Source organism: Pelecanus crispus, chromosome 1, assembly GCF_030463565.1.
Source record: "Pelecanus crispus isolate bPelCri1 chromosome 1, bPelCri1.pri, whole genome shotgun sequence".
In the NCBI taxonomy this organism is placed as follows: domain Eukaryota; kingdom Metazoa; phylum Chordata; class Aves; order Pelecaniformes; family Pelecanidae; genus Pelecanus; species Pelecanus crispus.
The window spans coordinates 111,197,492-111,216,108 of record NC_134643.1 but is presented as its reverse complement, the minus strand read 5'-3'; the positions used below and the strand labels follow the sequence as shown (position 1 = coordinate 111,216,108).

At 35.1% G+C, this 18,617-nt stretch overlaps 1 protein-coding gene across 1 annotated transcript in view; it reads right to left on the bottom strand.

Annotated features, from left to right (window-relative positions):
* GBE1 (1,4-alpha-glucan branching enzyme 1) overlaps positions 1-18,617 on the bottom strand; it is a 178,230-nt gene that overhangs the window by 94,431 nt on the left and 65,182 nt on the right. Inside the window, exons 4-7 of the mRNA XM_075718169.1 lie at positions 10,579-10,704; positions 8,543-8,678; positions 6,026-6,116; positions 4,709-4,918 (exon numbers count right to left, since the gene is read on the bottom strand). Of these exons, the coding sequence (XP_075574284.1) occupies positions 4,709-4,918; positions 6,026-6,116; positions 8,543-8,678; positions 10,579-10,704 (563 nt within the window). The remainder of the gene's footprint in view (positions 1-4,708; positions 4,919-6,025; positions 6,117-8,542; positions 8,679-10,578; positions 10,705-18,617) is intronic.

The following is an 18,617-nucleotide window of genomic DNA, read 5'->3' as shown; positions in this document are numbered from 1 at the left end:
CATGGAAGCAGGACTTTGTAATTAAAACCAGAAGGTAATTCAACCTCTGACTTGTGTGCCAAATTCTTTCCTAGATTGAGTAAGAACTTAAAATTTTGGCTAAGTGCTCAGGTGAAAAGGGTCACAGTATTAAAAAAAGACAAACCAAACACAAAACTTAGGGTATCACATGATTTCTGCCAAGTTTTATACTTCTTCTATTATTCCTAAAGGTTCACGGAAATGTAACAGTATACCTTTTGCCTCTTACAATTGGATTAAGTGTAGAATCTAACAAACCCTAATGAGAGAAGAGGAATACAGAACCTTAAAAATCAAAACAATTCTCAGATCTCAATAAGCCTAGAAAGGCAGCATCATTTACACATCTTAATTATGTAGTGCTTGAAAAAACCAACAACTTATCTTTGCTAGGTAATATCTTGTTCTCAATTCTTTTTAAATTGTTTTGCCTGATTAGGATTTTAGACACATTTGCTATATGGAGAAGTGAATTTAAATCAAAACACAATCAACCACTCTAGTTGTGATCCCACCTGGTCTCCAGGGTTTACAGCATCACTTCTAATGAACTTGGCAGCTGAATAATCTCCGACTATGAATTTAGGAAGGAAAAATTGTTATACTTAGCTTGTGTTAAATTAATTACAGGCAGAATCCTTACTTAAGATGGGAGGGTGTTTACATGTATTTTGAGTGAGCTATCTTAAACAGGATCACAACAGAGACAAGGCACTTAATTTACCACAAAATTAATTAGACCATGCCAGCTAGACTGCAAGTCCAGAGCTTGTAGCATCCCTTTTACCTTACAGCATTTCCCTTTCATGAGTTCAGGGACAGGAAAGCCAGATCTATAACAGGAACCAAGACAAAGGATATAAAAGTTTGGTTTTTAAAAGTATTATTAAAATAAACTGCAATCCTCACTCAAACTTTGTGGTTCTGGTTTTTGGGTTGGCAGCTGAGGGAGTGGATACGGACATGGGGATGACCAGGAGGGGATGGGGATGAAGGAGAGGAAGATTCACCAAATTAACATGGTTGGAGGAAAAAACTGCCCAGTTGCAGATTTTAGAAAAAAAAAGGAAAAATGTGCCAAAATTAAAGTAAAACTTTATTTCTGAATCAGTTTTTTGTTGTTTTTTAAAAGCAGAATTTATAATACTTTTCTTGGGGAAAAAAAGTTAAGCAGAAAACATTCTTTTACTTATCCAGCTATTTTACCTCCAAATTCTTATTTTACTGAAATTGAGGTTTTACCCTCACACGACACCTTGAACAGCATAAATTGTAAACAGCAGCTTAAAAAATTATCAAAAAGTTCACTGTGCACTCATACAAAGATGGATTAAAAAAATATACAGTTGTACTGTTCATTAAGTGTTGTCTCAAAGTCCACAACACAAAACATGCTTTTATCTTCTTAAGTTGCACTATGGTGCTAGAGATGCCACATCCAGGTTGTCCTTTGAACAGTTTTACTACTGCTTTTCTTGGAGCTACCCTCTACTTAGGTGAGTATTACTAAAAATACAGTAATTAAAATACACCATGGATAGAGTCCTTTTTCTGCGTGGATATAGACCTTTTGCCACCTTCTGTTATAGTAAGTATTCACAGTCCCCTTCCCAGACAACTGAATGATCTTGCAAATGCCGAGACAAATTTACTTACGTCTTGGCTTTCAAAGAAAATCTAGACAGACTAAACTGATAAAGCAATTGTTTCTTAATCTCCTTCATGGCAGAGAATTAGTTTCTCTCAAATCCCAAGTAAATTGAGCATTCTTTGTATTTGATGTTTAAGTACCTGTACATTTAACAGTTCTTCCCACTACAGAGGAAAAGGGATTTAGTACAAGCACTGTGCAGGAGAGAAGGCTGTACTAGCTGAAGAGATTTTTGTCTCAGAAAGCAGGCTTTTCTGTATACCATTCAATAGATTGTGTTTGGTGTCATTTATTTTCAGCAAACTTTGAACATTTGCAAGCAACTTGAGTCTCTCAGATTTTTATACTCCCCTCTTTCAGACTAGAGCTGCTCATTTACTGGTATAGAAATTACCAGACATGTCAATAAAGCCTAAATGGAAGAAAAACCCCACCCCAACACTTTCAATAAAATGACAGTTCTAAATCTTTCCCAGTTTCATCTGGTACCTGTACACACAAAAAAGAGGAAAAAACCCCAAACCATTTTTTAACCAGTTCTAAGCAACTTAAAATGAACATGATTGTTATATCCTTTAAGCCTTAAAATTTGACTATAAATACACACAGAATATTTAATGTTTCAGATATTAGGACTAAAGAAGCCCTTAATGACTAAAAACAGTTCACTGCACAGCTTGCTGTGCTTGAAGGGGAAGGAGGAGTTTCCCTACAAGTTTAAAAGAGAAAACCCAAACTTGTTGCATTTCAGTAGAGGGCAGGGTATGGGGAATGACACACAAGAGACCCTCAGTCACCCAGAGCATTATTTTTACTCATCAGTAGAACATAGATTCAATTCCTCTGATCACTGCTTTTTCCTAATCTCTTCCCTCACCCTTATAACTTTCCACTCCCTCTTCCCAGCATTCAGTCTGGCAGCTATTCCAATCACATAGGATGGAAAGTAATTACACAGCGTGTCCCTCCCCAATGAGTACAGGCAGATATCACTGACCGAACAGACCCGTGAAGGAAGTTCTTCAGTTCTGAATAAATGCTTAACATTGCCACATACTACCTAGAAAGCAGCTTGCTGTTTCTTTCATTTACAAATCCTTCCAAAACACTCAATACCAGCACCACTTACTTTCCCAATAGGAAGAACCTGCCTGAGCTTGGAACAGCTAGAAGACCATAATTGCATTCTATTTATTTTCTCACTAGAGAAATCTGTACCACACACTTGTTGATTATACATAACCATAAAATGAAATAAAAGTAAGAAATACCATTGCATTGTTATTAAAACTTTAAGATTATCTGAAATTAAATTAATAAATTTCAAATAAATTCTAAGATTAATAGGAAGCAACTCAAACAGGAAATTATTGTTAGATGTACTAAAATGCATTTGTTACAATAATTAAAATCACAATTCAAAGAGCCCCCTGAATTCATCAGTTAAATTGTCCTAAATAAAAAGTAAATAAAGAACAGATCATCCTATTAAGTAACACAGCACATAAGTCACTTAATACACTGGTCACTTGGTTTAATTGAAATTGTGAGTTACAGTACAATAGTTTCCATTAAACAGTTGACCTATGCTATGTAACATTACTTCTGCAATAGTGACCTTCTTAAACAGTTATAACCCCCATAAGCTATGAAACTGTCAGCCTTAAGAGTATAGCCTACGAGTACAAGAAAAATCTTTTTTGGCAACTGAACATGTGTAATTCTGATCCAAGGTTTAAGGACATCTGCAACCTAAGCATATCCAGTTAATGGCAATTCAATGCAAGTCAGGGAGAAAGACAAGGGAAAACAGTAAATTGAACTTGCAGCACACAAAACCTAAAAACTAACAGATTAACAAGAGACCAGAACTCTACAGTCGCTGAGTGATGAGCCACCGAAAGAATCACTCAGGTGTAACCTTGAGAGGGTTAAACCAGAACTTTGTAATTGATAAGAAGGGCAAACAAGATTATCACGCATCTCAAGGGGGAAAAAAAGCAGATTTGTCATGTAATAAGAGGTGAGTGACATTGTAGATTGTGGGGTTGTGCAAAACTTATTGTGGGATGTTTAGGGGAAGAATCAAAGACAAGGAAAGGGAGGAATCAAGGTGGCTCAGGGATGAACAAACATGGGAAAAATGGGAGGAGAGTGAAATAAGCTGGCGCCTGTGCCTGTTTCACCATTTAAACCACTGAAGTATTCAGTATATGAGATAAATCCCCTCACCCCAATACCTCAGAGAATACAAAGTAAACAATATTAAATGCTAATCATCATCTGGCAATAATATGTGGTTTGACACACGCTATATTTATACTAGTTAATTAAGCATGCCCAAACTGGGTCCCTAAAACTGCCTACTGAAAGTGACCCCTGCTCTGCATTAACTGTTGATCAACCTCTGGAAGCTCTTTGGAATGGAGTTAGTTGTCCCGGGGCAAAACTTTTGATACATTTCAACAGTGTGACAGTTTGACAATAAATTTCCAGAGCTTACAAATTTTCTTCAGCTTTTCTTATTCTTACTTGTTTTTATAAATAAATATATTATAATATACATAATTTATATATATATGTAACTATACATATTTATATGTATATATAATATGTATATTTGTATATCATATATATGAATACAATATGAAAATACTAATCTATAATATATAAAATATGTAATTAAATACGATATATTCCTATATAATGGATATTTAAATAGGTATCTATATACCAAAACATTTGACTATTTCAAATAAGAATATAATAACTATATAATTATATATAAAATACATACAATGCATACAGTATATAATATGTACATAGGTAGCCATAGATGACAGAAGAATAACAAACCCTAAATACTATTATTTAGTGTTAGATTTTAAGTATTTAGAAAAGTAAAGGAATTTAACTCAGCATATCATAAATGTGGAACAATGCAAATGACTTTAAGTTTGGCAAGTACTGTAGTTTTAACAGAACTGCTAAAAAATAATTATCACTAATACACCTGAAGTGACATTTTATACTTACTTTGCATAGTCAAAGAGCCTGCTGTCCCAGAGCTGATGAGTTCCTTTAGGACCAGAATGGAAGAAACAAGAATCTGTACCATCAAATTTATTGAGACCGTCTTCAGAGTTTTTTGAGGCATGGCTGTGCACAACATCCAGCAGAACAGTGATGCCCATTGAGTGAGCAACATCAATCATTTCTTTCAGGTCATCTGGAGTTCCATAACGGCTATCAGCATGAAAATGCAATGTGTTATGAGTGATACAATCTGAACATTACTCATAAAAACTACATCAAAGTCAGAAGTTCCTTCATCACCTAGTTTCCAGTTGTATACAAGTTATTTTTTCAGCCTATTCAGCAGTAGCTATTGATTACAAACTGACAAAACAATTTTTATAATGATAAAAATTACATCATGCACGCATGCAATGTTTTACAGAAATAGTTTCAAAGTTTTATTCTTCCCTTTTAATCTGTTAATACATCAAATTCAGTATAAAAGATAACTGATATAACAAAGCTTCTATTTAATATTGAACAAACATTTATGTTACTGGAATAAAGTAACCCATGACAACTACAAAAGTAAATGTATGTTCATGAAAGTCCCCAAAATACACTATCTGCTGCTGTCCTGCTTAGTTATCTGGTTTAGGTACTACACTATTTTCCAACTTCTTTTAAAAAAAGATTTTTGTCTCCTGTGTCTGACACACCTTTCTTTCAACTAATTAAGTCAGTTAAAACTTCCTGTCTATCTAAATTGAGCCTGGTTGTCACTTGGTTGTTCACCAAGATAAAAAAAAATAATCACGACATTCAGGTTTACCATAATTTTCTCAGTTACCTGAATACATTTTCTATGTTTTTACCCTAGGCCTCAAATCTAAGCACAGTCTGTTACAAGTGTAGGAAAAAGTTCCCACAGAACACACAGAGCCATGATTTTAATCAAGTTTGTTATGAACAAGTAGTGTACAGTTCTGTTATCATAAAAGAATGACTTACACGTTTGTTACTGCCAAGAATTCCACAACACACAACCCATGCATAAAGACTGCTGAAGCTGGATTAGCTGGAATATGCTATGACAGATGAAGTTACTTATGACCTCTTTGTTTCTATCCTATATGAAGTGTTTCACAGAACAGCTGATCACTACGCCAAATTGATTTCAGATTTAAGAGGAAGCTAGAGCAAATACCTAAGCCATTACTTTCTCTTTCTATTAAACACTTACTTGCAAACACACACATACAGGCATACCAATTTCAATGCATGGGGAGCAACATAAAAGAACAGAGAAGATGTTGAAGTACTTAATAAACCTACCTTGATGCTGCAAAGAAGCTTGTGACCTGATAACCAAAACTGGCATAGTATGCATGTTCCATAATAGCCATCAGCTGGACACAGTTATATCCTATAAAAACAGAAGAAATAAAACAAACAAACCCCTGCCTTAAGGATAGTTAAAAGAGGATTCAACACTTGTAACATATTCATTCCAGTCTTCTTTCTTTTAGCTGCTTCTAACTCATGATAAACAACTAAAGATTCAGTCTCTTTCAAGAAGTAATTCTACCCAACAGTTTATACTTACATGATCTTCCATTAAAAATGGAACAGTCAATTTGTCAAGTGATCTACATATAACTAGGTGTATTGAATCTTTCAGATTTAGAAAGCAGTGATACACAAATATAATCTTAATTTAACTTCAGAATATTAACTATGCCAATCTGCATGTCCCAAACTTCGGCTTCACTTTTGACACCTGCAGTCAGGGCGTGTGGTGGTAAGCACTGGCTACATGTATTATACCTTATGCACTCTGGAATCTTTTTTTACCACTTCAGAACCACTTTTTTCCAACTTTAATGATTACATTCCCCCTTTACAAGAGGCTGTCAAAAAAGACAAAACACAAAAGTAACATGCTTTTGTTCTGAGTTTGCCAATGAACCAAGGCAGTACATGAGGGTCAGGGACACACTGTCTCATGTATCACCTAAGACAGTTCAGTGCAATATTCAACGGAGGGAAAGCTAAAAGGAAAAGAACATACTAATGGTGAAGCCACAGTACTCACCACTCATCTTAACTAAAGCTATCTTTAATATCAGTGAATAAGTGCCCCAGATAGCTAGCAAGTGAGGACTATCAACAAAAGATAAGCTTCAGGTTTAATCTACAGTGTTGAGAAACCCACCACTACCACTTCTCTTTATTAGTTTAAAGAAAATCTGCACTTCATTCTTCAGTTTAGACAAGATACTGTTTTCTTTTTGATTGTTCTTGGTTTTAAATTCCAAGCTATAAGAGTTATTATTAGAAAATAGTTAGTATGAGCTCAGCAATTTGTCACATTCATTGCTGGTTTACAATTCAGGCTCATTGCACTTACTCTTATTTACAGCATTTTTATAAATAAACAGCAACATAGCATCACATTAATCTCATCCGATTTGCTTGCCATTTATTGTGCTATTTGTCATGCGCATATTTCTACAAACTATTAATATCTTAGCATTCTTAAATACTGATGTCTTTTAAGCTTGTCCTACCAAGTAAGACGTTCTAAAACCAAAACTAATAGCCCTTAAAAATACATTTAAAAAAAAAAACTTAATTCCCACAGTGTTTACTCACTGTAAATAAGAACGAACATTATCTATCATTTCTGTATACCCTACCTAAATTTGATATTGCTTTTTTTTGTGGTGTATCAGCCTTTTCATTATAGTTCTTCTCCCCAAAGAAAAATCTGTAGGTAAAGCAGAAAGCTTTCATAATTCTGTTAAACTTATTAACCTCCTGGAACAACTGAAATTCTTTGGTAGTAAGGAAAGAGTCAGACAGGTAATGTGGAATCCAAATTTACTTTTTTTGGAGGGCCTCCAGATGTGCAACTCCCTTACCTCACCTGCAAGCTCAACTTTATTGAAAGGCAAAAAACACATTCTGACACTGACTGAACAAGTAAACCTACAAGAAAAACATATGGCTTCTTCAGACACTCCGATAAATTAAAAAAAAAAAAACCCCAAAACCAAAACACCCACATACCACAAACTCAAACAATACATAAGCACAGCCACCATCCACAGATGTCTCAGCCACGGTTGTCATGATTATTTTACAGCTGAGTGCAACAAAACATATTTCATCACAGGGCAGGAAAAGCCAGCAAGTTCTAATACTGTCCACTACAGAAACAGTGCAAAGACACCACAGGAAAAAGTATTCCTCCAAAAGAAACTGAGGCAAACAGTTTTGCTATGCTTCCTGAGATAATCATGCCAGCTGTTTCATACATCCCCTCCAATATACTAGGAAGTTCTTTTCTGAAAGAGGGTTTCTCATATTTGAAGTTTCTATATTATGATACTTCTTAGCAACTGTTCAGGACAAAAAATTTAGCATGCTTATTCTGGCGAACAGAAAGGACAATCCTTTCTACCCGGGTATTTCTTTATCTTTCCTTCGAATCAAGATTTACATTAGTAGAACCAATTAAGAACACAGTATTTTCTGAAGACTGTCTTACAAAAACTGGTCCTTTTTCAAATTGAAAACATACCACAACAAAAGCTAACTAGGCTTTTGCAATCATATTTTACTTAAAAATCTGTGGAATGGGTTTTGATTCACATATCCTATTTCAGTCTTTATTTCTTCTCCACAGATTTCACTTGTTTGTAATTTTTGCTGCCCTAAGAATCTATTTTTATAGTACATGTAATATGAAAATGCAAAAATCCTATAGACACTTGATATAATTAGCTTTTCTAATAAGAGCACAGGCATATAAAAATTTTATCTCTGCAAGTATCTCTTATTACTTACCAAGATCCTTTATTCTAGGTAGTACATTGTATGTGAAGTTTTTGTAAGAAGCTACTTTCCCTTCTGGGGAAGCAATCCCCACATGAGATTCATAGATTCTTAGGCTTCTTAATCTCTTGGGGGAAGGATGCTTATGCTATAAGGCGAAAAAAGAAATAGTAGTTGTTAGGATACAACAGCTTGGAAGTGTTGTCACAAACATATAATTTGCACAAGATGAAAAACAATTTAAGGTTTGTTTTGTTTTCCCTCTAAGACCACTAAAATTTCAGAAGTAATTAAGCATTCTAAACTGTTAAAGCAAACACCTATTTCAAATTAACATTTTTCATGAACAAAAAACTGGACATCCATGATTCAGCACTTTTCTTATACACTTTTTAAATTACATTGAAGTGTACAAACTTAGAGCAGCCACTGTACTATAAAGTTTTTCTAATCTACTATGAAGCTTGTTTAAAAATATAAGACAACAGAAAGGTTTTTTTTTTTAAGCATACCTGCTCTTTGCAGGTATTTCAAGTTGCTCTGCCTTCTCCAAACTAAAATTTATACATATTTTAGTCCTAAAGAACACAGATCCACAGCACATATTCCAAGTACTTCGGATTAGAAAAAAATTTAAAAATCCCAGGTATGTAGGCAAGTACACAGTATTTCTAGATGGCTGAAAATATTTAAAGGATACAGAGGCAACTGAAGTTACACTTGAAGGAGAGCCTACACTTTATCAGGATTTTACTTTTTAAAACAAAAGGCTTGTCAGAAGAAACTGAGGAAGACTACCACTTAAAAGCTATTTCTCCCCACAAAGTTTTTTCTTTTCCTCCCTCTCGCAATTAAAGAAGGAGTTACAAGATTTTATATTCTATTTATTAATTTAATATTTAAGTGAAATTTTGGAAAGTTAGAACAAAACCAGTAAACACGCACACGTACGTGAACAGAAAGGGACAAATGTGAAGAACAAGAAGTTCTGGTTGAGGTTTGTTCCCTGTATTTTACATCCACTGGGCACCTCTCCTGTTCATAGGAAGACTCTTTTTTTCCTGACTTAACTCAGTAAGACCTTTTCTGCACCCTAAATGTTTTCGCCTCCTTTTCACTCTAGGTCATACAGATCACTGCATCTCCAATTACCTCCCCATTCCTCTTCTTACAGAGAATCTAGGTGTCACACAGCATCATAGATACAGGGTAGGTCACTAAATTCATACAAACTATACACCTAAGAAATTTACTGTAGATTATATAATCTTTTTTAAAGAGATTTGCCATGTGAGTTACCCTTCCTTTGTCAAGCAGATGTTTCATAATTTGAGGTGGGTGCCAAAATTTAACTCAAAACAGAGGTTGCAGCACCTCTAATACAGAATACTGCATGCCATTTTTTAGTGAAAACACTGAAAAGTGTAGTAATATGAAGTAACATCATTCAGTCTGAAGTTTCTGAATGTTCTCCTGTATTATTTTTCATATATCATGTAAAGAGTTCCCCCCCCTTATAGCAGCACATGAGAAGTAAAAGGGCTTTAAAAATCAGTAAGGGGATTTTTCTGATACAAAGAAAATAAGATTTGACTGGAGCGTGAGCACCTTACTTTTGAAAGCTTTTTCTGACTTCATATAGCATTAACTTATTATTGGAGTACTGAACTTTGTATTTGTGGCTAATATTCTTAATCCCAATTCTGATAATTCCCTGCTCTCCTCTGTACCAGGAAGGGCCACCTAGTCCTGGAATAGTTATCGAGCTTGCCTAGCACGTGGGAAGCCAAGGCTGAAATACCACTTCAACAGGTAACTTTTTTATATAGTCTATAGGAAACTGAAAAAGTAGCTCAAAACCATCCATCATTAAAGTAATTTGTTTCTGTCAAAGCCATGAATAAAACCCTTCACTTCTCAGGTAGCTACTTTAACTACTTTGCTGCTCTCTTTGTGGAACAACTTGTTTTTTTTCTTCCCAGCAGGAATACAAAGATGACACGATACACAGTTTTATACACATTTTGAAAATAATATTTAAGCCTTACTATATATGACTGTGGTGGATTCCAGTGTACCCAATCATAATTCACTTTGTCTTCATCACGGACTACATATCTTGCCCAAGGTGAAATACGATAGAGTAGTTCGCCATTTTGAGAACGAATCACCACCTATAAAATAACCGCAATATATGCAGTCACATATAATTCATATAACATCTATGTAAACCATAGTGGAGAATGAAATAGTACACTACACAGAAATTTAAAGAACACTCAGATGTACAATGCAAGTCAAGACAAGGAAGAATGACCCTGTTCACAGAGATGATTTGCAAAGGGATAGCAAACCAGGCATGTCAGACACAGGAGTGATGTTCACAAGCAAGAGCTGAAAGGTGAGGATATATACGTAAGCTTCATGTAAGTAATGGGAGAAAGAGCCTTCCCAAATAGATTACTGCTAGGTTGCCCAATTTCCTCTGTCATTGCTATTTCCCTGCCATGTTCTTATAAATCTAAATAGACATGCAGTATAATGTCGTGAAGATGAGCACTGTGATTTGTTTACTTGGCAAGCAATCTAGTAAGCCAATTTTAATATCTTAATTCCCTCTTCTTTTCTATGCTCTGTGAGTTCTTGACCGATATCATATACACCGGAACAGCAGATAAACACAAGCAGCACAGTACAGCTTTCAGGTCAAGAGGAAAAAGAGTAAAATTTAAATTGCCAGGTATCTTTCGCTGCCTTTCAGTTTCTCTGGATGTCTTCATCATTCTAATGATAAAACAAAGCATTACCCCATTTTACTTTCTGTATTTGGTTTCCTCTCTTTTATAACAAGAGATGAAAAAGGACCATTCTTTTCAATTCCTTCAAAAAGCTCATAAAACTTCACTTCACCAGAAAGAGTGACCAAACACAAACCTAGGAGCTCTTTTGGAGTATTATAATTTTACACAACAAAAGCAAAATTGAAATTACTAGGATAATGTTGTACCGGGACCTTGCAGAAGACATTGTATTTGAGGAGTTGGTGATCTTGAACAGGCCACCTCTACTCTATTGAGTAGTATTTAATCTGTATAAAATACCCTTGGGAAAGGATATGAGTATCAAGGGGTAGAAGGAAGTGTTGCACATTTAGGAGCTAGTGACAACAGGTCTGTGCTGTGCTGTACATGTCCCTTGGCTGCTGGACAACCTCAGCCATCTCAGCATAACAGAGGGGCCTCCAGGCAGCTCCCGCTGGTACTGGTGACTACACCACCCACACAGCCTTGCCTTTGTCTAAAAGTCCAGCAAGAAATTCTCATGAGAATATGCTGTAGAAGTGTTTTTTTTTTTCTTCCTGTAAGGAAATTATATAGTAGCTTGAATGACCAAAAAGGGAGAGCTTCTCTCCAAGGACAGGATCTGTTCCACATGGCATGCCATGGGAAGAATCTACCAGGGCACTGTCTGATGCCACACTAATGCAGGGTGCGCAGCATTTGAAGGTGACTTGCTCACTATCAGTATTCCTCCTCTTATTCTGTCTAATTAAAGCAGTTATCCTATGAAGTCAATTGTTGTCAGGCCTTTCTTCTTGAGATGCAAAAAGAACCCTGCCCCATCTCTCTCACCTCACCCCATCCCACCTCCCCCCGTCCTCAGTGCAGAACAGCACCATGTGGTTTTGCTTGGTATTTTGGCTGCCATTAAAACAATAACACAGAAGGTTTGCAAACTTAGAACCCAGAAATGTACAAGCAAGTGAAGTCACGAAATTCTTCATTCCACATTTGTTAACAAATTGATGGGTGTTTTTTTGGTTTGGTTTTGGGTTTGGTTTTTTTTTTTTTCTTTTTTTGTAAGGAGAGCTATGAACACCATAAGAAGCCTCAAATGAAAAGCAAGGGCGGGGGGGGGAGAGCTTTTTTTCCCCCCTCTCCTTTTTTATTTAAAAAAAGTGACTTTTCTTTGTTCTCAATTCCTAACAAGTAGTCTGGAAGAAGACAATTACCAAAGAAATGCCCTTTCACCTGTGGCAAGTGTCTTTCATTATTTTGATAGATTATCTGTACCCTTAACCCAACCACAGGCAAAACTACGATGAAAATACACATACACAGTAGGTTAATGGAAGTTGGTAAAGCAAGGAAGTATGATTGCTGTGTATATTATTATAACTCTGACAACTCAAAACAGGTTTTGTAAGGAGTAATTGAGACTAACTACCTAATCAGAAAAAGCTGAGAACGTTACTGAAAACACTGTATAGTTGCTTGGAAAATTTCTTAGAATCATTTAGGTTGGAAAAGACCTTTAAGATTATCCAGATTATTCTGTCAACTGTGCTAACAAAGCTGGCCAAAAGGGTATTTCTGCAAATTTTATCAATACTATGAAGATCCTCCTGGCTGACAGCATTGACAATTTGCACATTACTCTTAAAATAATAAAAGTTATAACCTCTTGGTGGTATCACACTTCTGATGATGCTATTGCTTGTTTTATTAATTTATCCCAATTTACCCATCACAGAAATAAGATCATTACTGCATACAATAACCATACCTAGCAACTCATGTTAGCGTTCTTTTTTCTCTAGTATTCTAGTGTAATTTATACTATACAGTCTTATAAGGGGTGGGCACATTTTATTTTAAGAAATGTGAGGTAATTAAACTAAATTCAGAACATTATTTAATTAGATGTAGTACTGGTTTAATCCAAAGATGATACTGGAAGGGGAAAAAGTAGTAGTTTATTTATTATGAAATACTAAAACCAGTCATGCATAATCTTTAATTTAATCTATTAAGCAATGAAAACCACTTAAAAAAAAACATTAGAAATGCATTTAAGTGAGCAGTTATTTCACTTTAACCCACACTTCTACAGTTATGCTGCATGTGTTAATTCACCGTATCTCTGCATTCCGTCCTCCTGAAATCACATAAGAACTTCTGTTGTTCTGTAGTCACTCAAATTGACCATATTTTCCCCTCATTTCCAAGGCATCAGTGCACTTGATTTCCAAGTTTTTCAGAAATAATTTTGTTTAAGTACTAGTTTTGCTTTTATTCAAAGCATCTATCAGGTCAAGCTTATTGGTTAGACTTTAGGAACTGAGAGACTTTTATAGGAACTTGTACAAGTTCCTACCAATTTCCACAGCCAGAATTCTAATGGCTACAAATAAAACTTCCAAGAAGCAGAGCCATACATGTATTTGTCATATATTATGATAGTAACAATACAGAGCCATGAACAGGTGGTGATAATCTACCACCTTCTGCAAGGGTTCAGTTTACACACTTAACCGTCTTAGACTTAAGTCTGCTTTATTTTAAGGTTCGTAATCTAAATTTATTTTCATTTTAGAACTTAACTTTCAGTTTTATTATGAGAAGATATAAGAAACCTCACATGTTCTAAAGAAAAGGATACATTTATCCAACAACAGAAGTCATACAATTTAACCATTCAAATGTCAGAAAAATCTCTAAAAAAGTGGTGGAGCACTTGCTTTAAACAAGTATTCAGAAAATTTATTTGTTGCCCCCTTCATGCTGTAGGTCATCTTAAGGAATATTTTCCAAATATATCCAGACATGATTGTATCTGGTTGAACCTCACCGTAAGAGTAGAAACCTCAATTTTGCTCATGTGTTGCTATAATTTTTGAACATCATGAGCTGTGCACAGAGAAAGCATACTCAAGAGGACCACAGCTAACCCAGAAAAGGAATCATTATGACACTAAAGCTGGTAAAGTTGAATCGTGTTCTTTTCTGGTTTACAAGTGTATAATCACAGTTTCCTTAGACTTCTATCAAGTGATCCCTAACAATTTCAATTTTTATTTTCTATGCTTGTTTAACCCTTTTCTTAATTTTATGTGAAACCCATTTACTGAATCTTTCCTTAATTAGCAAGCTCTATAACCGATCAACTTCTTATTCCTCTCTCCTGATATTGTAGAAAGTTGATTAATCAAGTTACAAATAGAAAGACTCCAGATAATATTTTCTAAAGTTTCTTGAGACAGAACTCCCACACCATCATGCTTAGCTGAGGCATGAGCAAAAAACAACCTGCAAAAAGTTGAATGGCACCCCAAACCAAATAGCAATTCAGCCCAAGACTGACAAAAATAACTCCAATGGAAACAGTCCAACAGCTTTCACTCCCATATTTGCTTTGGCATTTCTTGAAACAATTAATTATAAATACATAAAAGTTGCAATAAAAGGAGTAATGATATAAAGCACACACATAAAACTGAAAGACAGATAAACAACTCTTGCTCCACTTACCCCAAACTATTACTTGTGGTCCATTCTCTGCAGTTTTCAGATATAAAAAGTAGCTGCCATACATACTCTGCACCTGCTACTACAGGTTATATATGCATAAAGAATACTGAATATAGTCATTACACAGCCCTTTTGACAAAGTACCTATGAGTCTATTTAGCAGATACTGTATTTTTGCTCCAAATTTGGTTTTACTCATTTCATACTAATTCTTAAAGTTATGATCCATAACCTAAGCTAGCTACCACACTTACTTCATCAACATTTTATAGCTGAGCCTTCATTTTCGAATTAAGAATATTCTCTAAAGAACATATATAAAATCATGATGTTCATTAAATGGGCTCCTTCAAACTGGCCTTGGGGTTTACCTACTTCATTTTTAAGAGGTACGTCCCTGTTCTTTCCTTAAGGTATGAGGAAGCACATCATACCATTTGACGTTAACACTACAAGCCCCCATTAAATAAAGCTTTAAAAATGCATACTACTATAGCAGGAAATGCATTTGTCAAGTGGACCAAGTAAACTGGCAAAAGTTTAGCCTCTAATCACAACTAAGCTGTTTGTTTTACACTTACTTAAGCTTTAGCTAAAGAAAATCCTAGGTAAAAACAGTCACTGTATTTCTGATTCTATTATCAGTTTTTTTCACTTTTGCTGGCTTCTAAGAACATAAAAGCCAGCAAGGTGTGTGCTCTAAGAACATAACAGAGAATACAGATAAGGTTGCTAGAAAAATCATAGTTGAAACTTAGTCACATATAATAAACAATCAGGCATGGTATGTAGGAGTTCTGCAGTAGACATTTAATACAGATAATATGTATCAAACAGCCCTTTGTCATTAATATGTTTTCATATTACAGTTATATACCCACATTATGGCTTACCCTTGGCTTTCTTCAGCTTTGTGATTTAAGACACCATTTAAACGCTTACCAGTATGAGCTATGTAAAATTGTCAGGAAGAAGCAGCAATGCTGGTCACTACAGAAAACACTCCAACAACAGGACAAGTGCAGGGGGAAAAAGGAAATCCAAGTTTCCTAGGCAAAATAATACACCCTCCTCAGTTTGTGTATTTAAACTGTTAAAAAATAGCTAAAACTAAGTTAAGAAGAAAGAAATCTACATATCAAGAGTTACATTTACACTGCCCAAATTTAGAAGGACAGAAAAGCAAACAGACAAAAAACAGATGAAGAGAACTTGCCACCATCTACATAAAAAAAGCTCTTGCTGAAACATAAGATAGAGTAGTATTTTACTATCAAACTGCATAATACATGGGCATCATGACTTTTTTTTTTTTTTTGTGGAGAGGAAGAAGTCTCTTACAACAGCTACCTTGTTTAGAACTTTGTACTAAAAAGTCTTTTTTCCCTACTTCCCCACAGTTTGCAAGTTGACTTACCCACCAGAAATTGCTAACAGAAGATTCTGGAAAATTCAAAGTTAGTCATGCAGAATTTGCCTATGTTAACACTAGATATAGCTCACCTGAATAGTTTTGGTGTTTTTTTCCCCTCCTCTAGTGGTAAATACATTCAACGTAACAACATGTAAAAACTCAAAATCCTCGATGACCTTTGAATGTCACACGATTCTGGCTTCCAAGTGAAATATCAGTATAAATACATGTAAATAAATGCTCTTAGTGTCAGAAAGACAGAATGAAAATATCCTTCAAAATTTGACATTAAAAAGTCAATTTACTCTAAAAATGGACATGACACAGATATACAATCACATAAGCATAATTGTAAAACAACAAAAAGTGAGGAGCTTAACCTAAGAGGCTCATCTTTTATAAGTAAAGGTTAAAAATGTGTGTTTTGTTTGCATTTTCCATTATAGGGATGTTGGGTGTATTTTCAACGTTTCTGTCTGAAATGTTCATCACACTTGAAGTTTAGCATCCAAAACTGCTGTAATTAGTGCAGTGAATTTCATAGATGAGTACACCCAAGGTAGTAAAAAGACGTCCTGGTAACCTGAGGTTTAAGGCATCAATGCTGCTAAAATGTTTAATATTTGAAGTAAGAACTTTCAGATCTGAATAAAAAAAAAAATCACTAGAAAAACTGAAGTGTATAGCTGTAATAAGGGCAAACATATAGCCAACAACAGCTGGCTTTGAAGGTATGTAAAAACAGGTGTGCAAAGTTGCATTCCAATTTTCAATACGCTGGACTGCTGGAAGACAAAGCAGGACCTAAATCTCACAAGAACATTAGTATGAAAGTGACAGTGTGTTCCATGTCTGTCCCACTAGAGTATAGGGAATTTATGAAATAGGGTGTAAGCTGTAGGATAAAACTAAGTACAGTGTTTACAGGTCTGTTTTGATGATGTTTAAAACTCTCAAAAGCAGTTTGTTACAGTTAAGGAGAAAGCATCACACTGAGGGCAGTCTAGTGTCATACAGAAAAGGCAATAACACACTGGAGCAATTCAGAAGTTGAAATAGGTTTCGTTTAATTTAATGGTGCTTCCAGTGCAGGACAAGTGAGATTCAGAGGCCTCGATTTTCAGAGACATTGAAAATTTTTGAGACTCTAGGGTACCCTACTATTCTTCCTTTCCAAAACAGCATGGGTCTTCCATATCACCTGCAGCAGATCTGCCAACCCCTTTGGAAAACTTGGCACTTACGTTCAGGCAACTTCCAACCTACTGTGACTCAGTGAAATTTGTTGGCTTTTTATGAACAGAAGCCACACATTTTTTCCTTAAATTACCTGTAACAATAAAAAGTCTAGAAGTTTTGCAAGTCAAACAACTTTAAAAGTTTAGTCACATGTTTAGATAAAATGTAAACCCATGCGTAAAATGGCACTTAATGTGGTTTTGCTATTGTTATGATAGATGAAACTGTGCAGTAACAGGCCACGAAACACCATGTTTAAAATTCATATGTTTATGAATATCCCCCTTTCTTTCTTTTAGTGTTTGCCTACCTTTATTTTCTCTTCACATCAGCTTCATTTGACTACCTCATCTTCCAGTGTACACATACACAGATCTTGAGAACAGTGTGGGAGTTTAATTCAAATGACAGTTATATGCAAGATCGGACAATTTCTCTGCCCAGCATCCACTCCTTTAGCTTTCAGTTCCTGCATTTAATTGCATGTCTGAGTACTGTATTCAATTATGATGTGTTCCCTTAAGTCACCTGCCTCTGTTTCCAGTGATGATGATACAGGGTCATACATAACAAATAAAAATAAGCCATGGTGACTTGGTAATTCCTTATTTTTCAGATATTTATTTTCATTTAAAACTAGCATCTGCTGTATTTTTTTTTTTAAAGAATAAAAATTAAGAGTGATACTTTTGCAGTTCAGGAAATTTGTTATATAGTGGTTTGTCATTCATACTCAAGTTGGGGAGAGGAAAACAAGGAAGTACTAACTGGATAACTGATGAATATATGCAAGCCAGTAAACTGCTCTGAAACACTGTATTATTATTTCATTACTTTAATAGCTTGAAAGCACTTGGAATGATTGTTGGTATATGTGGCTTTTAATACAACGATGAAATTAAATTGGCCATCAAACCAACAATAGCTAACATAATGCGAGAGCGGACTAGCTTTAATATAAATATGGAAAAGTCAGCAAGTTGTTATATAAATAAGGGCAATAAGGTGTTAGTTCAATATTTTACAATTTATAGTATTTCATTAGCTTCCTATTTACTCATTTCTGAGACAAGATTATCCAAATGTAAAAGCCACAGGAACACAGGTGGAAACACCACCTCAT